Source organism: Impatiens glandulifera, chromosome 1 (genome assembly GCF_907164915.1).
Source record: "Impatiens glandulifera chromosome 1, dImpGla2.1, whole genome shotgun sequence".
Classification (NCBI taxonomy): domain Eukaryota; kingdom Viridiplantae; phylum Streptophyta; class Magnoliopsida; order Ericales; family Balsaminaceae; genus Impatiens; species Impatiens glandulifera.
The window spans coordinates 19,864,836-19,892,805 of NC_061862.1; the positions used below are offsets into that span (position 1 = coordinate 19,864,836).

The following is a 27,970-nucleotide window of genomic DNA, read 5'->3' on the forward strand; positions in this document are numbered from 1 at the left end:
CGCGAGAAAGTTTCAAATTGTATCCTTAACTAATACAATCAAATTTCATATTAATAATAAGAAGAAATAATCATGTTAAAAGATATTATAGGTGCAACAATATATTACTATCCAAATTAAACAAATAATAAATAAACACCCACTTTATCAATCATAAGAAAATCAACTTACTTTTCTTAGAAAATCTACAGATTCATTATTAGTTTGTGAATAAAGTCTAATATAATAGTGTTGTTCAACTAAGTCAATCCATAAAACATTGATACAAGATTTTTGAAGAGTTTAAACTCACTCACAACTATTTGTTAGCAGCAAATAAATAATAAGCTTGCCAAACATTGGTTGTGGATTCCGGTACTATAGTTTCATTCTCACTAAATGCACACCACTTGTCATTGGATGCATCAGTTAGTGACCATCTAATTTGATCAGGCACATTCATTTTATCAAAGCTCCCTTCATCAGATCTTTTTATATTCTTCCCTTTTTGGCTTTTACGGTTGCTCGTAGGGGTCTACAGTGTGTAAATTATAAATTAAGAAAAACCGAAACAAAAGTTGAGAAATTTATATTTGTTTTAGGCTTACATTTCCTGCTGTGTCTAAAGTTGGTCGTTTGAGCATTCCTGTCTCGAGGTAATGCTCCACTTCCTTTTTTGACCTAAATCGTCGATTTGAAACAGGATCGATGTAGTACTGCAAAAATCACATATTAGTTATTTAAGTAACAAATTAGTTTGTTTCAAAAAATCTGGTTTGGCTTACAAAATTAATAGACAAATGGTTATGACAAGATGAATCATGAATAGGATAATGCAACAACTTTGCTAAGGATTTGAATCATGAACCCTATATACCAAATTGTATTTTCATTTCAATATTTTATTATTTCACAATTTGAGGAGAATTAATGTTCCTTCTAAATCCTTCTTTAGAAGTTTGAACTTTCCTTTTAATAAAGAGTAAGGTGAAATACAATTTTGAAAATAGAGTTGATACTAAAATAGTCTTCTTTATGATTTTATCGAATATAGTTTGACCATTTAGATGCAAATAGGATACTAACACCTGTAGAAAATTACAAGACCACTCTAACAATGACAAGATGATTCTTGGTATATCCATCTCTATATAAGTGGTATGGTATATTTAAAAAAGAAAATTTGTACATTAAAAAGAAGAATGACCTAGCATATAGATGAACAATACAAATTATAACAATTTGATCATTGTTTCCAAATCATTGACTAACTTCTCTAACATAACTTTTTTGAGTCAACAATCCTACCACCACACATAGTTCTTAATCCCTATATTAATGGAAGCATCTTCTTGATAAAGATTCAACCCAACCAGTCGATTAATACAAAGTCGTTAATTCTTTGATAATTATAAAAAAAATATACCCTACTTACAAAATTCTATCACAATAACTTATGGAGACCTCATTATATGTCATCTAAAGTACATAAAATGGTTGTACCTCCTTCAAACAATATCGCATAATTACTCACCCAACAAAAATCTTCTTTTCCGTTCTTCTTCTTAAGATTGTGAGAGCTTCTTCAACAATTTATATCAATAGACTAGAGGCTACTAATTTGTTGATTTAGTATTTGATAGTTAACTGTCGTGAACCTAATGTGCACGAGTACAGTATACTAATGGCGACAGATGATTGGAGGTTTTAACTGCTTCACTTTTAATTAGTTTGTAATAAAATAAAAACTTAGTAAACATTGAAAATGAGGGCAGTTGAAATAGACGTAAACCACTTTCTCTCTTGTCTAAAAAGATTCATAAGGGTTAGCTCTTGGAATCTTTTCTCTCTTTTAAGTTCCTCTCTACCAATTCTTTCTTCTGCATTTTTAATCTCTTTCTACTCTTGTTCAATTTCTGATTCATTGATAGCATCCTGATTGATCAGGAACACGACAAGTGATATCAGAGCTCATGATTCTCGGAATGAAACCGCTGCCATGACAATTACCACTCGTTCCAAAAGTACGGAAAAAACAGTGAAAAGTATGTCCGATCGTTTAAACGAGGTAGAAGCTAGATTCAATTCCAAGTCGGAAGAAATACAACGAGAAACAGCGAAACAGATCAACGATTCTTTGAAGGTTATAGGAGATAGGATTGAAAAGATGGAGACAAATTTAGCTACGATGTTTGAGTCAAAAAATTTGAATACGAACCACAATGCAAATGACAAAGGTGAGTTTTTGAATTCACAATCTATACCGATAAGAGTATCACCTGTGATTAAGGTAGAAAGAGATGGTATGTTTAGGAGACCAGATAAGCAACCAGAAATACATAACGCTAGTCCGATGTTTAATTCGCCAATGCCTCGGGTTCATAATACAGAAACAATTTCGTTAAATTATGTTGAAGGATTGGCAACTAAGCAACCAACGATAGATTTGGATTGTTTTGATGGGTCTAATCCGAGAGGTTGGATTCGTAGGGCTAACAAGTTTTTTCGAACTTTACTATACACGATAGCGATATAATGAATTATGCTACGTATTTCTTGGCGGGAGAAGCTGATTCGTGGTTTGTTGATTATCTGATTGACCTTGATACACCTAGTTGGGAGAAATTTACTGACAAAATTTTAATGGCATCCAAGAAGCAGGACACCAAAACGTTATCGCTGAATTTCATCAATAGAAACAAACAGATACATTGAAAGATTACATATATGAATGGCGTGGATTGTGAGCGCTCGTTGCAGCTAAACGCTTACCACCGAATGAAGATTATTACATTCAAATATTCAATGTTTTATGGGAGGATTGAGTGATGAGCTAAAGAAATGACTAAAAATTATGGAACCTAACTCGTTACACAAAATATTAAACTAGCAAAATCCAAACACGAATTCCTACCTGATTGGTAAAACGAAGAAGATAACAAAGTTAGTGTAGGGCACTCCAAATTTGACTCAGCCAAAACTACCATGGAAGGGAAATTTAAGCAGTATAGTCAAACTGAAACTACCATGGAAGGGAAATTTAAGCAGTATAGTCAAACTGATCGCACATAAAAATGTTTTTGAACTTCCTCCTGAGGATTTGATCTATGCACAGAAGAGGGAAAGAAGAGCACAATGTATAGTTAAAGGGATTTGATTCAAGTGCGAGGGTAAATGTACAGGCGACCATGTTTGTCTGAATCGACAGTTGTTCAATATCAAAAGACCAGATGACAATTGGAAGACAAGCTAACATTAGAGGAGGAGACCAACGTAGAAGTAATAAACAACGATGGAGAAATTTCTATACATGCTATTAAATGGAAGGACGAATAATTCTACACTCAAAATTATGGGTCAAATCAAGAAGAAGAGTGTCTCAATACTCATCGACAGCGGTAGCACTTATTCTTTCATTGATGAAGGAACAAGTACTCAATTGGGCTGTGTGTTGAAAGAAACGATTCCCCTACAGGTTACCATTGCATACAGATTGAGAATTTGCAGTAGGTTTATATGTTCTGGTTTAGCATGGAAAATGTAAGACTATGATTTCAATATGGACGTCCGAAAGATTAAGTTGGGAGGATGTGACATGGTGCTGAGAGTCGATTGGATGACCATAAAAGGGTTTTGGTTGTTTAGTGGGTCAATTTTATTACATAATAACAACTGAGACTAAAGAGACAGAAAGATGTATGCGACAAGGAGAAAATATATAGTCCAGAACCAGCTATACAGAAACTAATAACTCAATTCAGCAAAGTCTTTGATCCTCCTGTTGACTTACCACCAAAACGGAAGATGGACCGTGCCATCGAATTGATACCGGGAGCTCAACCTCCAAATCAACGACCATATAGGTATCCATTCATTCAGAAGAGCAAAATTGAAAATCTGGTGGCGGAAATGCAAAAGTCAGGGTTCATACAAGAAAGCACTAGCTCGTTTGCGTCACCAGTAATTTTAGTAAAAAAGAAGGATGGTTCTTGGTGTTTCTGTTTGGATTACCGTAAGTTTAATGAATTAACAATAAAGGATGAATATCATATTAGAGCTGTAGATGAAATGTTAGATGAATTATATGGAGCCTCAGTATTTTCTAAACTGGATTTAAGATCTGGTTATCACCAAATCAGAGCTAAGGAAGAAGATGTTTATAAAACCGCATTTTGCACACATTCAAGACTCCACGAATCTAAGGTCATGCCTTTTGGTCTATCAAACATCTCCAGCTACGTTTCAAGCATTAATGAATGAAAACTTAATACACTGTGAAACCAAGAACAGTGTAGTGTGATTCTCAACTCAGTTATTGTTAATCAAAATCTAATAACTCTAAAATCTAAATACTTTTCAATCTCAAAACCTAACACTAGCAAAAACTCCAAAACAGACAACATGCAAGAATGTTTGATAAAATTGACGGAGCAAATGAAATCAAAATCTGAAGCGAGCAAGAAAGTGAGTTACCCTATCATACGTCCCTGCAGAGACACCGGAGTTTCGGATCCTGAAATCAAATCCCCAACCTTCCGGCAGCCAATCCGGCCTCTCCGGCGCAGAGACAGGTTTGAAAGGGCGCTTCGATTGTGCGGAGGATGGTTCAGCTTCATGCAGGGGATTAGGGCTTTGCACATCGCCGTTTCGCGCTGGGTGGTCATCTTTGAAAGTTGGCTCAATGAAACTGCCAGATTTTAGAAGAGGGTCCTCCTGAATAGGGTCGCCGCCGTCGGAAGCTGGATTGTCGGACATAGGCTGGTTCGGAGAGTTCGAAGGAAGGATTGGATCCGACATGGCGATTCTAATTGAGAATTGGGGATATGTGAAATAAAGTAGAGAGCTCAGAGCAAGTCTGGTCCTTAATCCTTATTAGGGAAACTAGCATTTAGCCTAATAATATAAAAATCGAAAAAAAATTAAAATAACATTTATTGACATTTTTTAACCGTTTTAAGTTTATGGGTGAGTCAACCCATAATCCGACCCAATTATTCATTTACTCAACATCATTATATATTAGTTAGTTAAAAAGTTTAACTTATATTAATATTAAAACGTCCCGCGTTTATCAAATTTGGTGTTGAATTTAAAATATAAAGACTTTATAGCTTAGTTGGTTAAAGAGTTGTACTTGTTTTGTTAGGTTGCAAGTTCGAAACATACCTCTAGCATTTTTAATTTTATTTTTAACCGTTTTAAATTTAAAAACGGGTCAACCCACAATCCGACCCAAGTATCCAAATTAACCACAGCTCTCGACCCGGCAATCCGGACACTTTAAAAATTAAGCATCATTATATATATATAAATTAGTTAGTTAAAAAGTTGAATTTATATTAATATTAAAACGTCCCGCGTTTATCAAATTTGGTGTTGAATTTAAAATATAAAGTCTTTGTAGCCTAGTTGGTTAAAGAGTTGTACTTGTTTTGTTAGGTTGCAAGTTCGAAACATACCTCTAGCATTTTTTATTTTATTTTTAACCGTTTTAAATTTAAAAACGGGTCAACCCACAATCCGACCCAAGTATCCAAATTAACCACAACTCTCGACCCGGCAATCCGGACACTTTAAAAATTAAGCATCATTATATATATATAGATTAGTTAGTTAAAAAGTTGAACTTATATTAATATTAAAACGTCCCGCGTTTATCAAATTTGGTGTTGAATTTAAAATATAAAGTCTTTGTAGCCTATTTGGTTAAAGAGTTGTACTTGTTTTGTTAGGTTGCAAGTTCGAAACATACCTCTAGCATTTTTTATTTTATTTTTAACCGTTTTAAATTTAAAAACGGGTCAACCCACAATCCGACCCAAGTATCCAAATTAACCACAGCTTTCGACCCGGCAATCCGGACATTTTAAAAATTAAGCATCATTATATATATATATAGATTAGTTAGTTAAAAAGTTGAACTTATATTAATATTAAAACGTCCCGCGTTTATCAAATTTGGTGTTAAATTTAAAATATAAAGTCTTTGTAGCCTAGTTGGTTAAAGAGTTGTACTTGTTTTGTTAGGTTGCAAGTTAGAAACATACCTCTAGCATTTTTAATTTTATTTTTAACCGTTTTAAATTTAAAAACGGATCAACCCACAATCCGACCCAAGTATCCAAATTAACCACAGCTCTCGACCCGGCAATCCGGACACTTTAAAAATTAAGCATCATTATATATATATAGATTAGTTAGTTAAAAAGTTGAACTTATATTAATATTAACACGTCCCGCGTTTATCAAATTTGGTGTTGAATTTAAAATATAAAGTCTTTGTAGCCTAGTTATACTTGTTTTGTTAGGTTGCAAGTTCGAAACATACCTCTAGCATTTTTTATTTTATTTTTAACCCTTTTAAATTTAAAAACGGGTCAACCCACAATCCGACCCAAGTATCCAAATTAACCACAGCTCTCGACCCGGCAATCCGGACACTTTAAAAATTAAGCATCATTATATATATATAGATTAGTTAGTTAAAAAGTTGAACTTATATTAATATTAAAACGTCCCACGTTTATCAAATTTGGTGTTGAATTTAAAATATAAAGTCTTTGTAGCCTTGTTGGTTAAATAGTTGTACTTGTTTTGTTAGGTTGAATGTTCGAAACATACCTCTAGCATTTTTAATTTTATTTTTAACCGTTTTAAATTTAAAAACGGGTCAACCCACAATCCGACCCAAATATCCAAATTAACCACAGCTCTCGACCCGGCAATCCGGACACTTTAAAAATTAAGCATCATTATATATATATAGATTAGTTAGTTAAAAAGTTGAACTTATATTAATATTAAAACGTCCCGCGTTTATCAAATTTGGTGTTGAATTTAAAATATAAAGTCTTTGTAGCCTAGTTGGTTAAAGAGTTGTACTTGTTTTGTTAGGTTGCAAGTTCGAAACATATCTCTAGCATTTTTAATTTTATTTTTAACCGTTTTAAATTTAAAAATGGGTCAACCCACAATCCGACGCAAGTATCCAAATTAACCACAGCTCTCGACCCGGCAATCCGGACACTTTAAAAATTAAGCATCATTATATATATATAGATTAGTTAGTTAAAAAGTTGAACTTATATTAATATTAAAACGTCCCGCGTTTATCAAATTTTGTGTTGAATTTAAAATATAAAGTCTTTGTAGCCTAGTTGGTTAAAGAGTTGTACTTGTTTTTGTTAGGTTGCAAGTTCGAAACATACCGTTAGCATTTTTAATTTTATTTTGAACCGTTTTAAATTTAAAAACGGGTCAACCCACAATCCGACCCAAGTATCCAAATTAACCACAGCTCTCGACCCGGCAATCCGGACACTTTAAAAATTAAGCATCATTATATATATATATAGATTAGTTAGTTAAAAAGTTGAATTTATATTAATATTAAAACGTCCCGCGTTTATCAAATTTGGTGTTGAATTTAAAATATAAAGTCTTTGTAGCCTAGTTGGTTAAAGAGTTGTACTTGTTTTGTTAGGTTGCAAGTTCGAAACATACCTCTAGCATTTTTTATTTTATTTTTAACCGTTTTAAATTTAAAAACGGGTCAACCCACAATCCGACCCAAGTATCCAAATTAACCACAACTCTCGACCCGGCAATCCGGACACTTTAAAAATTAAGCATCATTATATATATATAGATTAGTTAGTTAAAAAGTTGAACTTATATTAATATTAAAACGTCCCGCGTTTATCAAATTTGGTGTTGAATTTAAAATATAAAGTCTTTGTAGCCTATTTGGTTAAAGAGTTGTACTTGTTTTGTTAGGTTGCAAGTTCGAAACATACCTCTAGCATTTTTTATTTTATTTTTAACCGTTTTAAATTTAAAAACGGGTCAACCCACAATCCGACCCAAGTATCAAAATTAACCACAGCTCTCGACCCGGCAATCCGGACACTTTAAAAATTAAGCATCATTATATATATATAGATTTGACTAGATATATATATTTTAAATTTATTAATATTTATTAATTTTTTATTAGAATGTTAAAGTAATATTTATTATACTTTATAAATAATAGTTGAAAGTTAAATATATATATATATATATATTAAAATATAAATAATTAAATTTATAAAAAAAATTAAATTTAAATTATATATCAAAATATAAATAATTAAATTTATAAAATAATAATTTAATATATATATAAAAATATAAATAATTTAGATTTTATAGATAATAATTTAAAATATATATCAAAATATAAATAATTTAATTTATATATAATAAATTTAAATATAAAAAAAAAGAAATAATAAAAATAACTTAAGTTTGAATAGTAAACTAGGTTAGTTTAGAAATGAATGAACAAACTATGTTAGTTTGGGAAAGTGAACGTCAAACAAGGTGACTTTGGGAAACCGTTCACACACGCATAAAATTAAATTAGCTGTGACACTTTTTTTTTTTGACCAAAATGCTCCGTTGCGAAAAGTCTATAATAGCGAGACGCAACCCCGCAACCGGTAATGGCTAGACGCAATTTTTTTTTGCAATTTTTTAAAAAAAAAATTGTGTCTCGCGATTGTCGGTTATGTCTCGCGATTGCCCGTTGCGTCTCGCGATTATAGACTTTTCACAGGGCATTGTGAACTTTTTACATAGCATCCGGTTGCGTCTCGCGACAGAAGAAATTTCAAAAAAAATATAAAGTGGTTAACAACGCATTTTAAATTATGCGCTCTGGTCAAAAACTCATTTACCTCAATCTTTAAGGCCATTTCGTCAAATTTCTCTGTTATTATAGGCTTCTTCGTTTTTAAAATTTTCCTTTTTAATAATTGATGACACCAAAGTATATATAATTTTGTCATAAAATTAATAAATAATAAAGTTTTGTGTAAAAAATATAAAATAAAATAAAATAAAATAGAAAAGTTGGTTTCAACTCTAACCTTTCACCTTATCTCTATTCTTTTTTAATAATTATTTATTTATTTTTAAAATTTTAATACAAATTCAATTTGTATTTATAAAATTAAATAAATTATAAATTATAAAATCTTTAAAGAGTAAATTATAGTGATAAAAATTTAATTAATATATATATATATATATATATATATATATATAATAATAATAATAATTAATTCATGAATTGCTATAAAGGTGGCGGATATTATATATTTGAATACAAAATTTTGACTCTCTATTTATTTATTTATTTATTTATATATATATATATATATATATATATATATTAACTCCTAAATAATTAAATTGTTTAACTCCATTTAGTTTTATTTTTTTAAATTAATTAAATTGTTTATTATTATTATTATTTATTTTATATTTTTATTAATTATTTTATTATCTATATAATTATATATTACTAAATAATTATATATATATTAATTATTTTATAATCTGTATAATAATACATTAATAAATAATTATATATATACATAATAATTATATTTATATTAATTATTTTATAATTTATATAATTATATTATTTATATAACAACCTATTTAAAATAAATGGTAAAAAACTTACCTAAAATATATATCCATACACAAAATTATAAACTGAAATCAATAATCACAAGTGGTCTAACGGTAAATGCGTTCACAATTTCATATATGAGACCATGGGTTCAAATCTTTATTTGGTCTATGCGTCTAAAATTACATAATATAAAGATATTGTTGTTCCTACCATCTAAGGTGTTCCACTAAATCGCAACGATGAAGAGATTTTTTTGCAATGAATTCCTTTTCGATTCACATATGTGAATCTTCACTATAGATAAAATTTATGATCATTCATTTCTATTGATTTTTCATTATTGTCAAGTATGAAGATTGCAAAATATTAATAGATTGTCAATTTCATATGTTTGATTAAATTTCATTATGGGACTTGAATTGACATATTTCACGAGATTATCATTATTTTTTTTCTTCTATAATATAAGCTCATGTTTTCTTTGTTACCTTAGTTACCTTAGTTAGTAAAAAATCATGCAAATATTTATAACTTATATTGCTCTAATATTATTCATGGTTCTCATATTTTTTTGAGTATTGTTTTAGAATTTCTAAAAAGAATTTTTTTAAGGATTCATCTAAGAGCCAACCCGAATGCTAGTTGTCATTGTTGAAACAACTAAAACTTCAAATTCTAAGAGCAAATATTATGCTGCACCAAAGGGATGAATGACCTATCAAATTGAAGCTACGAACCGAGACTTTCATTTGTTAATTGTTAGTAAATTTTTTTTATCATTCAACGCCATTGAGCCAGGCCGAGAGCAGTTTCTGCTTAACTATAAAGGGTGGGAAAATAATAGCAGACATGCTTTACTATATAACCTAGGCTTAATTCCTAGGTCTATGATTAACAATGATTCTTAGAAGTTCGTCCAATGTCAATTAGGAGATCCTCTAAATCCTAGTAAGTGTTCAAATCATTTGTAATTCGAATTGATTATTTCTCTATTACTCTTCAATTGATTGATTGTTGTTTGTATTATTGTTCTCTCGTGGTTGTTTGAGTGTGTGATCATGTTTGATTGATTGCTCCTTCAATCAAACTTTTAATTTTGGCCTAGAATTTTATCAATGTTTATTCGTCGTTTCTTGAACTTCGGCTCAAGAATTATGACTTAATTATAGCATAACACAATTTCTCAATCGATTAGAAATGATTAAGATCAATGATTCATCATTTACGCGGAGTTATGAAAATTCCGATAAAAATGTTAATCGATCAGACTTTGATTTGTTCTAGGCGTTGTGCTACTTTGATCACTCTTTTTCTGCGTTATCGTAATTCTTATGGTATTGTTAAAGAATTAGGGATAGTTAAATTGAGATGACAGTTGTATGTAATGAAATCGAAAATTCTCTAATTGTCTGGATGTCTTTTTTGGCTGTAAATTATTCTTTGATATGTCACGAGGACTCTAGTAAGTGACAAGTAAGATTAGTTTGATCAATAGTTGAATGTTGAATCATGCGTTGTTCGTAGAGGTCATTTGCATTTCTTAACCAAAGCTAAAGTAATGATTTCTTAGCGCTTGTGACCGAAGCGTCATCCTCTTAAGAGTTTATGGTCAAGTCTTCCGCGAATTGTGGGATTATGGACAATTCACTTCCCTCCATCAACCGTGTGTTATTAATCGAATGAAGAAGGTTTGATTACATCTCACGAGCAGTTTGAAGTAGGGGACTACTTTATCATCCATACATAAATTATAAATTAAGGATGATCTGTGGAATCATGTTAATGTTAATTAATTTTGATTTACATGTTAATTCCTTAATGAATATGTTATGTTTCGAAATGAATACGTCATTATGGAGGGCCGTGTTGGTAGTGCTGATGCATTTTCCACACATAACCAAGCAACGAACCCATAAATGAATTTTTGAAAACTATTTATTTTCCTAATTTTTAAAATTTAAATTAGTTGGCGACTTTTAAAGAGCCAAGTATATCTTTCGACAAATATGTTTACAAACTAACTCGAGTCAAGCTTATTATTTTGGTTCCTAATTTTGTATTATGAGATTCGAGAGGATGATAAGAAATGAAACTTCTACCATTCGAAATGAGGTTCCTAATTTATTATGTTTACATTTTAAGAAATGAGCGACTTTTAATCGTACAATTTTTTTTTTTAAATAAGTATCTAATTAGAATGAGGGAAGAAGTTCAACTACTTAGTTTGTTTACCCGTGCATCCTAATAGTTTGTTCTAAGACGGTCTCTATTCAGAAATATATTTGACGTACATATTAATAAATAAAAAATGTCAATAACATTAAACATAATTTTTTTTACAAAAGTAACGAACTCACACTAAGACTCAAAATAATTAGTGATAAACAAAACTTTGAAAACATTTCCTCTTGTTTGTTTATGGATTATTGGAGTTTATAGTTAAAAATATATTATCAAAATAAATATTTAAAAAGAAATAATTGATTTTATTTTTTATTTGATCATGATTTATCTTAATTATTATGGTTGATATGATTGAATATTAGGTTATTAGAGAATTATGTTTCAATGAGAGTTTAATTGTAATGTGGACATGGGGAGAATGTGTTGAGATGAGGACGAAATATAGAAAGAATCATAATTTGGAGTTAAGCTTGTTTAAACAAAATTTGAAGTGAGATGAAAAATAGAAAGAAAAAGAAAGTAAATAAAACTTTCATCAAACAGTGAATTAGATTTGAAAAAATTAAGAAATTAAAAATAATTTAACCTCTCTTTTTTTTTCACCTTAACCTAGATATCTCTCTTCTTGGAGGGTTCTCTTACAGGGTTTTATTAATTATATATAAAAATATTAGTGTAACGATTAAATTTAACCAAAACGAGTATTAGTGTAACTTTGATCCTTAATAATCATTTAGAATTTGTTGTTTTTCTGTAAATTGTACTTTATCTTTTATTTTAAAAATAATGTTTATATGTATATTTTATTATATTTATATTTATATTTAAAATAATAATATTATTATTTATTTAAATAATTGAGATTTAGAATCAGTTCATAATAGTTGAACTCATTTGTCAAACACCGTGAACTTATTTAGTCATTGATAACAATATTTTAAAATTTTCATAAATTATAAAATAATTTTGTATGAAAAAAATACTGTTAAATTTTTAACATTATTCAAAAACTGGTTGTGACTAAATGATACACACTAATTGCATATTTAAATGAAGTGTATTAGAATTAAGAACCTAAGTTTGAATTGCTTATTATTAATTTGCTACGAACAAAATAGATTTGAATTTAATCTAAGCCAAATAGGTTCACGATTCAAATCCTTAACAAAGTTGTCTCATTATCTTATCCATGAACATCAGCCTATAATTTTGAAAGCTAAAACAGATTTTTGGAAACAAACAATTTGTTGCATAAATAACTAATATGTGGTTTTCTGCATTACTACATCGACTTGAGACAGGAATGCTAAAACGACCAGCTTCGGACACTACAGAAAATGTAAGCTAAAGAAAATATATATATCTCAATTTCTTGTTATAATTTTTCTTAATTTATAGTTTACATTGAGCAGACCACTATGAGCAGCAATAAAAGCCAAAAGGGGAAGAAATCAACATCGAATAAAAAGATCCGATGAATGAAGCTTTGATCAAATGAATGTGTCCGATTAGGTTAGATGGTCACTAACTGATATATCTAGTGACAAATGGTGTGCATTTAGTGACAATGAAACTATACCAAAATAAATAACCCTTGTTTGGCAAATTTATAAGCCTTCCAAACATGGATTGTTGATTCTTGTACCATTCACAACCAATAAATGCACACCATCTGTAACTGATCAAAACTCAATTCATCTGATCTTTTTGTATTTGATGTCAATTTATTACTTTTTTAACTTTTATTACTGTTTATAGGACTCTAGTTTGTATAAACAATAAATTAAGAAAAAATAAAGAAAGAAAAATAGAGAATATTATATTTGATTTAACATCGTTTTAGTATGCCTATCTCAAAATAATTCTCCACTTTTTTTTGGTCTAAAATGACGATTTGAAGCGGAATTGACATAGTAATGCATAAATTAAATATTAGTTATTTAAGCATTAATTTGTTTGTGTCCAAAAATATGATTTATCTTAAAAAAAAAAAATAGACTGCTAGTTCATGTATAGAATAATGCATAAATTTTTGTAAGGATTTAAATTATGAACCACATATATACTGAATATTCTAATATTTTATCATTTCACAACTTAAGGAGAATTAAAGTTCTTTTTTCATAAGTTTGAATATACTTAAAGACTTAAGCATTGCTTCTATATCATTTGTTTATATAGTACTTGGTAGTTAATAGTTTCAGAAGAGTAGATATAAGTAAAGACTTGAGCATTATTTATTATTATCATTGGAATGACAAGTCAATAACAGTTCAGCATCAACTAACTTTGTCATGTGAATAAATCCCCATATTCCAAATAAAATAGAAACTAATAGCTAGCATAGAAAGCATTTTGAGCTTAGTAATTTATCTTAACACAAATAACCTAATTTTTATATCAAACAACATTCTTTTTGCACAAAATCCCATACAAATTTTAAAACACCACAAACCAAACTAGTGTTTTTAAGAATTTATATGTTTTTTTGAAAACAATTGTTAGAATAAAAAAAATATAAATTATTTGAAATTTTGTTAAATAAATTATTTAAATCTCTTATTTTTATATTTAAAATTTAATAAAAGTAAAGTAGTTGTGTTTTTTAATTTGAAAGTATAGTAGTTTTTAAATGTGTTATCTCTTCTTCCTAAATGAAAAAAAAGAAAGAATTACCTCCATGATATTGTTGTTGATGTTGATACTGTTTCTTCTCCTCTAGTTCACCAGTCTTTCCTCCTTCAAAATCATACTAATTACCACCTATTGCTGCATCTTGAAAAGTAATCTGGAAAGTTTCCATAGGCGCCATTTCTGCATTAATTCCTTAAAAATTGGCATAAGTTGCAAATGACAAACTTTTAGAGTTCTATGAAGCTAAACTTACTTCAAACACGATGAATGAAAAAAAAATAAAAAGCGGGCATGGGCAAGGAAAACGAGACACAGTCCTGGAGAAAGAGAAAGGATAAATAATTAGTTTAAAAATATATCATCTTTAAACATGATTTTGGCGCATAATCAGATAATCATCTCACTCTCAAATTTGTGAATGATAAAGTGATGGTGAAAGAGATGTCCCAATTAATCTAATCCCAATCAATCATGTAAAATATGACTTCTAAAAAAACATATAAGACAAAGTTTTCCCACATAAGCTACATAAAAAGCAACCATCCACTTGAATTAGTGCAAACTAATATTAATGAATTTATTATACTCGTCAATATTTAATGATGACTTCACTTTAAGTAGAGTTTACAAGGAGTTATTTTGATACTATTGAATTGTACCTTTCTTGTATAATGTATATTGAATTGTACCTTTCTTGTATAATGTAAGTCATAACTTTTGATGACGCCTTAAGACAAAAATATAGAGACAGCCTAGAAAAAATGAGATGAATGTATTTGAAAATTAATAAATATATTAAGAACTGATTCTACTTCTAAATTACCATAAAACAATTAGAGTTAAAGTGTACAATTCAAAAACTAATAAAAAAATGGCTTGTAATAAAAAGTTACAATCAAGAATATTTAGTAGACTATGATGAAGTCTATGCATTGGCTCACATGGAGACTATTTGATTATTAATCTTATTGTGACTTGAAGGGAGTGAGAAATTTATATATGGGGGACTTGAAGATCTTATTTTCATAAGTAAAATCAAACACTTCTTTGACAAGTTAAAAGGGAATATATATGTTTGAAAGGACAGACATGGGACTCAAAGTCATCATATTTAGGCTTAGAAGTGAAACAAATTGAAGTAGATATTATCATATCTCAAGAAAGGCATGTGAATGACATCTTCAATTTCATATGAATTGTAAAATATTGAAGATAGAGAAACAATGAATTCAATTATTTTTTAGTGAAAAGTTTGAGATATTTGAAAAGTATAAGGAGGTACAATTGATTAATGAATGTACTCCTTGTCCACAAGTCACTTAAAATTCAAGGTGAGTCTAGTTTTATATTGTAATATTTTTGTGAAGACATTGATGATAGAAAAAACTTTACAGATTTTGAATTTTTCTTAAAAAATAATCATATTTAACGGAAATTGAAAAAACAAGCCATTGTCATACTTTAAAGCAAAGTATGAATTAGAATATGTTGCCGCAACATATGTACATGTCATGGCATATGGCTAAATAAGGAGACTATTAGAGGAACTTCATTTACCAAAATAAAGCTACACAGATTTTGTTGAAATCAAATCTTCTCAAGTCTCCAGTACTACTCCATGTGGAAGCAAATTAAACATAAATACAAAGTATCATTTAATTCCATTAGAGAGTATATTGTGATATAGCTCAAATATGAATCAACTTGTTTGATATCTTCATCAAAGGTCCAAAACACAAGTCTTTAGTGAAACTTTCTCTCCATAATATCTTCCTACAGGGATGAGTCCATGGATCTTTAACCAAATTAAAGGAGAAGAATTAGAAGAGACTTCCTCTAAAGTATGATCATCCTCACCTCATTCACTATGAATAAGTAAACCTTTTGAAGGGTTTTAATATGAACCCTTGTCTTGAATAATAGTACTAAAGAACCCTAGCCTTTCCAAGATACTTACTTAAAGGCTTGAAGAAAATCAATAAGATTAGTTGATTAGTCAGTCAGTTTGGAGAGGATCTTACTAATTAAGGATGCAAATTAATTTGTAAGCATCTACTCTATACATAAATAACAGATAAGTAACAGATAGATCCTGAGATGAACGAAACCTAGCTAATTAAAGAAATTAATGAGTTTGAATAGGTTGTAAAAAGGAAAAGAGAAGTATTACATGGATTGAAAAGGAAAAGTTACACATATACATATATACAGGGTACATATATATGCCCTAGGTAACAAATTAAGGTAAAAATTTTAGAGGGAGAAACATAAATAACTTGAACAAATATGAATATCTTTTTCAGAAAGCAGTACGGACTGATGCATGAGTTGAATAAAATTGAAAAGGAAAGATACCCATATGAGAAAAGGTGCTGTTCTTCCAAGTTCCATATATATATATATATATAATTTATTTATTCATGTATATGAAACTGAGAGAGAGAAAGAGAGAGAGAGTTTGGATCTTGAACTTCACCTGGAAAACCCATGGTTGGAATGACATAAACGCTCTTCTCCGAGCCCTGGAGCTTCTTATTGAGATTGTAATGAACCAATTCTCCGTCAGTCGGCGAGAATCTAAAACCTGGGAAAATAGATGGTATAGTCGTCTGCGCAGCCATGGTAACATCAGAGAGAAAAGAAGAAACTGATAATAGAAGTTAAACCCTAAAAGTATATATATATACCATAACAAAGATATTGTTTAAGATATATTAAATTGAGATAAAATAACAACCTCACAAGGACTTCAATGTTGGTTTTCTTATTCAACAATAAAGTTTCTCCCAACTAAGGAATATAGGATAATTTTGAAATTGCCTAAATAAAATCAGTCATTAATAATATATTCAAACACTATGATAAAAAAAAAATAATATGCAAGCAAATTATATCTTAAAAATTCCAGCACATTTTTCATAAAATCAACTATTTTAAACTATTATTTTAAACTATTGAACTTGTAACATTTTTTCGGACCCAACCACAGTCTTATCTTTATGTTTTTTTTTTCTGTCTTTAAGTCTAAACAAATCTTAACCTAATTCATTGAGAGATTAAAATAATTATAGGATATTAACGTATATTTTAACTTTTAAATTGTCACTTAACTTCAATTTCAATAATAGCCTAAAAAATAAAGATGTAGTCACTCGATTCTCGATTTTTACACTGAATATACAACTTTAGATAATTTTGAGCTAACATAATTTTTATACAACGGCTTTCTAAAACAAAATTATAATAAAACAATTTATTCGAGAACAACACATTGTAATCGATTATGGGATTAATCAAAATTTGACTAGGGCTACAAATGTGCTGAGTCGTTCGAGCTCGAGTTCGAGCTAGCTTTAGCTCGAGCACGACTCAATTGAGTATTTATTAGCTTAACTCGAACGAGTTTATAAATTTGAGCTCGACTCGACTCGACTATATACCTACAAACTCGGATCGACTCAACAAGTTTAAACTAAAATAATAATTTCAAATTCATGCTCGAACTCAAACCAAAAATTGTTTTCAAAATGAAAATATCACACTTTCTTACATATTCAACATTTAAAACATGATATTTCAAAATAAAAATATGAATCAATTATAACTATTCAAAATTTCAAAATATGATAATCCAAAAATATCACACCACCATTACTAATCAAAATTTTGAAAAAAAAACAAAAATCAAATACAAAACTATATAAGGAAAGAAAGAAATTCAAGAACTCACAGTAGAAGAAGTAGAACCGCTGAAGATATTTAGAGAGATATAACTTCAGATGGAAATGCACTCATTCAATCCTGGAGAGGAATCGAAAGGAATGGAGAGAATAGAAAGCTCTGCCAGATATGGGATATTTCGTTTGAGAAAATCACAAGTAAAATAAAAGTAAAAACGCTGTAGGCACTAATTGATTGTTTATTGTCTGTAATTCAATTATTGTTTCATTGTCAAATCTAGAAATTGTCTAGATCTGATCTTAAACTTTTGTATTTTTTTGCCTCTTTTAGGTTTTTTTAATGAAATGGCACTAAGCTGTTTTCATTCAATATATTAATATATTAGAAAAATGACTTAGCGTTATTTCATTATAAAATCCCCAAAACAAGAAAAAAACCCACGAGTTTAAGAGATTATTTTATACAGGTCTATAATGATTTTGAAGTCGTAATATTCTGAATAAAAGCTAAAAAGTTAAAAACGTAAATGAATTATCTGATTACAATGTTTTCAATTCTAGTGAGTTAAAAAAACGGTAAATTCCAGTTCCTGCAGATATTTCAGTTTTGCTCCGTGCTTGGAATTCTTCTTCACGTTCCCGCGAGGGCATTGCAATATGATACAATATCTTTCCATAACTCTTCAACGCTCTTGCGGGTTCTTCCATAAACCCTTGTATTCCGTTCTTGTCAAATGTTATACACCACTGCTCCAAAGCCGAACTTGAACACGCTTGTTGCAAATCTATTTCCATTAGCTTTGAGTAGTGCTGCTTCTTTGATTTCATTCCATTCGCTCGGGAAACTGATCAGCTCCAGGCTTTTATAGAATTTGTTCCAAAGCTCTGAAGCAATACAGCAGCTCCCGAATAGGTGATATATGGTTTTTTCATTTCTCTACATAGAAGACAGCTCACGTCTGAGATGCTCATATACTTGCTGATACGATCACGAGTGCTGAGTCTTTCCCTGAAGGCGAGCCATATGATGAACTAATGTCGAGGGATAATCTTCATTGACCATACAAGAGGAGCCCATTCTACTTTCTGCGCCTTTTTTCGGGTTACTTCCCATATTTTCTTCGATACCAGCTTCCCCTTGTCCTCAGCTTTCCATTCATGAATATTCGGTCTTTCATGTAGTTGTATATTACTTATATGATCAAGTATCCTTTGTTCTACTGGATTTCTTCTTAGGAGTGAGTCCCAATTATCGTCTTTAATGTCTCTGGTTTTTGCTTCTGCGCAGTCTCTTCTGATACGGGTATTTTGAATCTCCTCTTTGTGGATGATAGACTGGTTTTCGAACTAGGGGTCGTTTCAGAATAGAGTGCATTTCCCATCCCCTAAACGGATGTCAGAAAGATCTGCAATATCGCTTCTTAGTTTAAGAATCTTTTTCAGAAACCAGCTTATACCTTCATAATTTTTGCATGTCCAGAGGCTAGTTTCGTATTTTATAAACATCATATGCACCCATTTGATCTATAGTGACTCCTGATTGCGCTCCAAAGCCCACTGATGCTTGAAGGTGACAGATTTGTTCCACTCGATACAGTTCTTCATGCCGATGCCTCCCTCGTCCTTCGGTTTGCAAAGAGCGGTCCATTTGACTTTCTTTCCTCCTCTTCCGCTACTGCCCCAGATAAAGTTCTTCATCAGCGTGTTGAGCTCCTTCATTACCTTCTTTGGAATGACCATCTGTTGTGCCTAGTAGCCAACTATGCCCATGACCACAATTTTAATATGTTCGATCCTCCCTGCATAAGAAAGTTTTTTTATTGCCAGCCAGATATCGTATTTTTTACCTTTTCAATTAGCGGCTTGTAGTGTGAAAACTGTCTTCCTTGATGCTCATGATGTTGAAGATGTCCTACTTTGTTTCGTCCTTCACGCCTCCATAAAATGCCACACTTTTGATTTCATTAATAGTTAAACCTGCAACCTTAGAAAAGAACGTTAGTGCATCCCTAATAATTTTAATGGAATCAATGTCTGTGTGCGCTAGAATGAACAAATCGTCAGCAAAACATAAATGAGTTACCTCATCTACCTCACAGAATGGTGAAAGATGTATGGACGATTCTTTCGGAACATCGCGGAGACGCTCTCAAAGATCGCCATGATAGCTACGAAAATGTAAGAAGAGAGGAGGTCCCCTTGCCTTACCCCGTTTTCCCCCTTGAAATAGCCTCTGTAGACTCTATTGACGCTAACAACAAAGCAGGATGATGAAACACATGCATAATCCAATCAATAAAATCATAGGAAAAATAGAAACAACCAGAGAGTCCTAAATGGCTTCCCATCTAATAGTGTCGAAAGCTTTATTGATATTTATTTTGAAAGCCACTTTCGGGGATATTTTCTTTTTCTCGTAGCCTTTTAAAAGGCTTTTTATGAGAAGAATATTATGAGAGATTGTCCTACCGGGGATGAATGTAGATTGGTTAAGATTTATAATTTTTCCTATGACATTTTTAAATCATATAAAAATGATTTTTGAAATTATTTTATAAATCACATTGCAGCAGGATAAATCACATTGCAGCAGGAAATTGGTCTGAAATTTTGTACTTTTTTGGGTACCGTAGTTTTGGGGATCAAGGTTAGGACCGTTGTATTCCATTGCTTTAACATCTTCCTATTCTTGAAAAACTCCAGAACCCCATCAGTAACATCTTTACCCACAACCGACCAATTGTCTTTGAAGAACTCTACATTAAACCCATCAGGACCTGGGCTTTTATTCCCATCAATACTAAATAGAGCTTCTTTAACCTCAACCCTCGTGACCACCCTTATCAACTCGCAACTATCTTCTGCAGAGATTTTCCTATCAATAATATGATACAAGCTATTCAGGTGACTTTGATGTTGTTTTCTTGTACCCCATAAGCTGCTTATTGAAATCGATAGTCAAATCTTGTACACCCTTTTGACCCTGAACATATTCACCATCATCATTCTTCAGCCTGTATATATTGTTTCTCATGTTTCAAGCCTTGCATTTTCTGTAGAAGAAAGTTGTGTTTTTGTCACCCAACGAGAGCCATCTTTGTCTTGATTTCTTTTTAACAAAATTCTCTTCAAGCTAACTCAGCTTTCTGAAATTTTCAAGCGCATCCCTTTCTATTTAATTGAGTTATTCATCACTATCATTCCTTAATAACTTTTTCTGAACTTTTTCCAGTTCTTCTCTAGCAGCTAGAACTCTATTGGAGATATTGCTGGACTTCTTCTTGTCAAAGCTTTGAAGATGATTGTTCAGGAGCTTAAGCTTCTCAGAAACCCTGTGAATGTTTGATTCCTTGACATATGTAGACCATACACTTTCGAGAATACCATTGAATTTGTCGTTTTACATCCAGAAATTGAAAATTTCAAAGGGCCTTTTGAACTTTTCTTCCTTTTCCTAGAACAATTTAATCGGGCAGTGATCAGATATACCTGGATTCAGAACGTGAAGTTGACTTCTCAGAAATTGGTTAATCCAGTTCTCATTTACTAGACATCTGTCAATTCTACTTCTTCTAATTTGCTCATTCCCTCTCGTAGAAGATCAAGTGAAGAAATTCTCATAATTGGTAGGCTCGATACAACCCATATCTCTGATGCAGTCATTAAAGTCAATCATATCCCGAGTTATTTCAGATTCTGGGTTACGATTAGATTCTTTTTTGGTTACGTTGTAATCACCAAGGACATCCCAAGATTTATCACTACCGATCCAGTTTCTAAGACAATTCCAGAGGAGTTTTCTGTTAGTGCTTTAGTTGTTACCATAGACAATAGCAAGATTAACCACGATTCCTGTGATTCTGTCTTTGACCTCCACCAGGATTGCTTGATTATTCAAAAATAGAGCCTTGACCTCAATAACTTTGTTATCCAAAATAACACAAATTCTGCATGTTTTGTCATTTGAGTTGTGAATGATTTCCCAGCTGTTATCAATACACATCTTACTAACCTTCTCAACGTTCCGACTTTTGACTTTTGTCTCAAGAATACCCATAATAGTGATCTTCTGGTTCCCAATGATCCTCCTGATTTCTTTGCATTTTAGAGGGTCATTGAGTCCCCTTATGTTCCATGTAACTATATTCATGAATGAATATAAGTGTTGGGTTCCTAATTTTCTAGACTGTCCTAGACCTCTTCATCAGAGAAATCGTAAGCATCACTTTCATCGCTATCGTCAATGGCTACAACTTTATTACATGGAATACTATTGCTATTGAGTGGGGGTTGCCTCACATAGATCTCATCTTCTCTCGTTATAAAGTTAGTGGCTTCTGGATCCAGGATCTTTTTACTTTGTTTTTGATTTTCAGCTTGTTCTTCTTTAATATGTCTTTTCTGACTTTGAACCTCTTCACTACTGGATTCATGTCTGTTATCGATTTTAATTCGCCCTACTTCAAAACCAAGGCTCACTGCCTTATTCAAGACCAAATTGTCTTCTTCTGCACTTGATTTTTTGATTTCACAAAATCCAAGATTTCCCAGTCCATTCTCAAGAGCTTCCTTATTGCTTATTAGTTTTTCAATGTTTTTTTGTCCAGAATTCTCCCGTTCATTATCTAGAAAGGTGACTCTAAGCCCATGGATCGCGTCATTTCGAATTTTGATGACATTGGTTTTTCGGTTCCTGCTTACATTCCTAGAATTGTGAAGACTGGACTCATGACCTATTGGAGTGCCATTAGACCTAATTTTGCTTGTATCATATGGGCCAAGTATTCCCCGTCCTATAGATCTTTGAATTCCAGAAACTTTAAAACTAGGACCTATAGTTGCATCAAGACCATTTCTTTGATCAATATTGGACCAGTGGAGTTAGGACCAACAATAATATCATCCACAATAATAGGAATTGTGCTAGTATCAGGACTAGCAATGGTTGCACCTTTTTTATCAGGACCGGTAATAACAAGTCCGGTAGCTTAAGTAGTATCAGGATCATCAAGTTCAGGATCAGGCTTAACATGGTGAATATGGCTAGGTACGGTAGCATTATGAGAAGCTCTAGGACCGATGTGGCCATGTCTAGCTTTATCAGGACCGATACCCTGACCATGACCGACGTTTTGAACATGACCTATTCTTGAGAAAACAGAATCCATAGGACCGGTGCCCTTAATATGACCGATAGGATCAACGTTAGTAGTGCCAGATTGTACCCTTACCTACTTCATTCTTTTTCCTATCTTCTTCCTTACCCTTATCTATTCTTACTTTTGGTTGGCCATCCTATCATTATCGGTGCATTCATTGCTGTTAAGTTCAGACCTGTTCACATTTCTCTCAACCTAAGCCTGGTTAAAGTCATTGATACCGCCTTTTTGAGCATTGTTATTATTGACTGAACATTTATTCATAGCGTATGTGAAAGTGCTACACCATATACATCGATTTGGTTTCCAATCGTATTGTACTCCAATGTCAAATAAATTTCCCAGTCTATATTTTTTTTGGAAAAAACGACTTAGCGTCATTTCATTAAAAATTCCCAAAAATGGGAAAAAAAACCCACGAGTTTAAGAGATCATTCTAGACAGGCCTAGAATGATTTTGAAGTCGTAACATTCTGAATAAAAGCTAAAAAGCTAAAAACGTAAATGAATTATCTGATTACAATGCTTTCAATTCTAGTGAGTTTAAAAAACGGTAAATTCTAGTTCCGATAGATATTCCAGTTCTGCTCCGTGTTTGGAATTATTCTTCACGTTCCCGCGAGGGCGCTGCAATCCGATACAATATCTTTCCATAACTCTTCAACACTCCTGGGGGTTCTTCCATATACCCTTGCATTCCGTTCTTGTCAAATGTTATACACCACTACTCCAAAACCGCACTTGAACACACTTGTTACAAATCTATCTCCCTTGGCTTTGAGTAGTGCTGCATCTTTGATTTCATTCCATTCGCTCGGGAAACTGATCAGCTCCAGGCTTTGATAGAATATGTCCCAAAGCTCCGAAGTAATACAACAGCTCCCGAATATGTGATCTATGGTTTCTTTATTTCCTCTACATAGAAGACAGCTCGCGTCCGGGATGCTCATATACTTGCTGATACGATCACGAGTGCTGAGTCTTTCCCAGAAGGCGGGCCATAGGATGAACTGGTGTCTAGGGATAATCTTCGTTGAACATACAAAGGAGCCCATTCTACTTTCTGTGCCTTTTCCCGGGTTACCTCCCATATTTTCTTCGATACCAGCTTCCCATTTTCCTCAGCTTTCCATTCATGAATATCCGGTCTGTCGTGTAGTTGTATGTTACTTATATGATTAAGTATTCTGTCTTTCTGGATTTCTGCTCAGGAGTGAGTCCCAATTCCCGTCTTTAATATATCTGATTTTCGCTTCTGTGCTTCCCAGTCTATATTTAAGTTCAAGCTTGATTGGAAGAGAGCTACTTTGATGGAATTTGACACTAACTCTGGCCACAGATGCACGCTCGTAGCCTTCCATTGCTGGGTCAAACATAAGTGATTTGTCTATAATGCTTGAAATATAGGCAAGGGCCCATTGGGTTGACAGGTGTGGTGGAACATTCATGAGATTCACCCAGATTTGTTCAAGTTTAGGCGGTCTATGATTAGTATTAAGTTCTTCGCTCCACTTGTACAACTTGAATCTTTTTCCTCTAATAAAGGTATATTCGCTCTCTATGATCGACTTTATTTCGCTTACATTCCTAAAAGATAGAAAGTAGAATCCGTGATCATTGATTGTGATCCTCTCTAGACCAGAGGATTCCCATTGACCCATCAACGTTCTTTTAACCTCAGCAAATGGTGCCTTCATGTTGTCCATAAAGTGACCAACTATGACAAACTCCCATGCCTTTACGCATTTTCTTCAATTTCTAGTGGGAGCTCAAACCGGTGCAGATGATCAAGTGTAATTACCTTTAGGTATAAGGTGTCTATCTGGAATTTTCTTTTTTCTAGATTGTTCATGGAATTTCTATTCCACACATTTCCTTCTTGCCAGGTTTTGTTTGGGTTGCTCATGATTGTATACACCTTTATTTTATTACATTTCGAAATTTCCTTCATGGCGTCAACCGTCCACTTATCAATTCATCATATTGGTCTTTGTTGAAGAGATTCCAATTCTTTAGATAGTGACTGTTGAACTGAGCATTCAATTGATCATTTCTTTCCCGGGACATCATAATATATAGTTTATTAACTTGGAAAATTAGCTTGTACATCTGGTTTCTCACTCCTGCCAAATTTGCTATTTCAGTTTTTCTGATTGACCATGTTGGACCAGCAGTAGGATCTTTGTTATCAGCCTGAGTATTTTCTTTGTGAGGAATTGCAGCAGGAGGAGGAGCTGAGGAGATGACTTTTTCAGGATTGGTATCTTTCCTGACTTGTTTGTTCTTTTCGGCCCATATAACCCTTGTATTTCCCACAAAAATGTTGTCTTCAATTGTTCCAATCTTCTTTAGAATATCCCCTTCAGTGCTCTTCTCTTGTGTACCAGTTTTTCTCTTTTGAATGCTATCAATTGGAATTTCAGGATCCAGATTAACGAGTGGAGAAAACGCACCCATGTTCAATATTTTAGGGTTAGCCTTGTGTGTCACGGGTTCCGTGGGATTTACTTCAGCATTCTTCTTGGAACTTGAGTTATTTGCCTTCATATTTTTTATTTCTTTGATTTTCGATCCATTCTTACCCTTCTTAGCTGTTTTAAAATTATTCGATCCTGTTACTTGATCGATCCTTTCCATTTTAGCACTTGTTTTGAAAGAACTATGCCCCTTTGCTTTTGGTTTGATCTTTGCTGCTGATATCTTCTTCATTGACTTATGATATTCAATGTCACATATTATTGTTTCATCATAGTCGGTGCTACCGTCTGATTCCAAATCAACATCCATGCTTTGGTTCTTTTGATTCGACCGGTGGCTCATAACTTTGATTGTAGAGTTATCATCTTGTCGATTAGGACCGACAGAGGAAGCAATTGTATGACCAGAAACATGAGTAGACTAGGGCTTATGTGAGCAACCAGATTATCATTTTCAGACCCAACCAAGCGAAAACCGTTGGTTAACCCCTGATCAGACCCGCCTAAGCGAAAACCGTTGGCTAATTCTTCCAATTTCATACATTCTTCACCTTTTATACCCTGACTTATATTCTGACCCAACTTATTTGTAGCTTCTATGAGATCCATACCCAAACCCAAATTTTCAAACAGATTATCATTAATGGTGCCAACAACCAACGAATCAATATAATTCTCAACCAAGATTTCACCATTGACTATACCAACAGCTTCAGCTAGATGTGTAGGTTGTTTAGAAGATCCTGCAATTTTAGCCTCAGTTTTAGAATCCTAGGCGCATTTAGTGTCTTTTGTCAAACCTTTTTCTAGCCTAGTCCATAGTCTGGTTGTCTGACTTTCCATATTATCCTTAGTAGGGCAGGTAGACTTAGCATTCTGATCATCAATAGAACCTAAGACTTTCAGTTTTGCAACATTTCTCATTGCAGAACAAGATTATGAAATTATGTCCTTTTTTGGACACAATGGACTCTGAGCAACCGATATCTCCAACTCTGTAGAGGCAATTTCAATATGACCAATTTTGCCTAGTTCAACATCCTCTCTAGTAGGACTGGTAAGCTCTGTTTTCTGATCTTTCTCTACACCCGAATAACCCAAACTGTCATGTTTTCATGTTTCTAAACTAACCTCGACCTTGTAATATTCTTTGAACCTACTGATTCTCGACCAATAGTCTTATTCAGCCCTGTCATATTTACCTCAATAGGAACCCCAATACCAACTTTAGTAGGATCATTCAAAACAGACATAGATCTCAGCATAATGTTTTCACCCGATGCAGAAACAGACCCCAACATTGAGCTTTCAATAGGACCCGATAAACCTGTACAATTTATGTTATTTTCCTGCATTACCTTAGAGCCCTTTTTGACAGATTATCTCCAACATTGTGACCGAATTTTCAGCACAAGCAACCCGATTGTCATCAGTTTCAGCCAGACAAGATTTCAAATCCAATTTCCCAACAGAATGACCGGTCAGGTCTATGGTACCAACCATAGACCCTAACGGTCCATTATGTGCAGCAATTCCATGAATAACAACAAATAATTCCATGAGTAACATCATGACTGTCACTATCACTAACACCACCTCGCCATTAGACTTTGTCAAAACCCATGTCTTAAACCCTTCGCTATCCTTATCCCAATCTATTATAGACATTTCCGATTGAGGCACTTCTGCTTCACATCCTAATTGTAAAGACGATTCATCATGTTCTATCATTTTTATCCTTAATTTTCTGTCATAATTAACAACAAAATAATTATTAATATTTTAAAATAAACACAAACTAATCATACACATTTTACCAGAATATTTATAAATCAATGAACTCTAAAGTAGGAGAATGATAACTAACCTTTGAAGCCGCAAATAGAGGATTGAGCGAGCTTCTTTGTTGAACAAACTTCTTTGGTTGAGCAAACTTCTTTGAATCGGGAGAAAACTTACAAAGATAGAAGATAAAAAGAGGGAAAAGAAAGAAGAGGAAGTGAAAGTAGATGAAAAAAGAGAAAAGAAAGAAGATGAAAAGACAAAAGAAAAATATAATTGATAAAAAAAGAAAAAAAATTAAATGAATATTTAATTAATAAAAAAAGGAAAGAAAAAAAAATTAACTAATAATTTTTAAAAAAAAGTTAATAGAGTTTACTAACATAATAAAGGCTAATTTAACCAATTTTTAATAGTATGTACGTCTAAATGAACTTTTATAAGTTCATACGAGCTAGATGTACAAATACATACGGTTAGATTTCAGTTATTTATTTATTAAGTAATCAAAAATATAAAAAATTTAACCTTAAATAAGAAAGAAGAAGAATAATTATAAATTTTTTTGTTTTTTAATTTTATTCCAAGTTTTCAAGGAAACCTATAAAG

The 27,970-nt window shown here is 32.1% G+C and overlaps 1 protein-coding gene across 2 annotated transcripts; it reads right to left on the reverse strand.

Moving 5' to 3' along the window:
* Positions 1 to 239: 239 nt before the first annotated feature.
* Positions 240 to 4,778, reverse strand: LOC124922176 (methyl-CpG-binding domain-containing protein 5-like). 2 transcript variants are annotated; one of them, XM_047462912.1, is made up of 3 exons: positions 4,453 to 4,778; positions 588 to 695; positions 240 to 514 (listed from the first exon to the last, which is right to left on the reverse strand). In XM_047462912.1, exons 1-3 carry the CDS (start codon positions 4,774 to 4,776, stop codon positions 299 to 301), a joined length of 648 nt encoding a protein of 215 aa, XP_047318868.1. In that variant the 5' UTR covers positions 4,777 to 4,778; the 3' UTR covers positions 240 to 298. The 2 variants fall into 2 exon arrangements, with proteins under 2 accessions (XP_047318868.1, XP_047318869.1); XM_047462913.1 differs by lacking the exon at positions 240 to 514 and adding an exon at positions 3,770 to 3,876 and having other exon boundaries at positions 591 to 695.
* Between the last annotated feature and the right edge of the window lie 23,192 nt (positions 4,779 to 27,970).

What these genes read in the sequence shown, in the direction of transcription:
- LOC124922176 (XM_047462912.1), bottom strand. Translation starts at nt 4,776, where the DNA reads ATGTCGGATCCAATCCTTCCTTCGAACTCTCCGAACCAGCCTATGTCC. An exon ending in CTGCAGGGACGTATGATAGG is followed by an intron (nt 696 to 4,452) that starts GTAACTCACTTT and finishes TGATTTTTGCAG; the next exon opens with TACTACATCGATCCTGTTTC. An exon ending in CTTTAGACACAGCAGGAAAT is followed by an intron (nt 515 to 587) that starts GTAAGCCTAAAA and finishes TACACACTGTAG; the next exon opens with ACCCCTACGAGCAACCGTAA.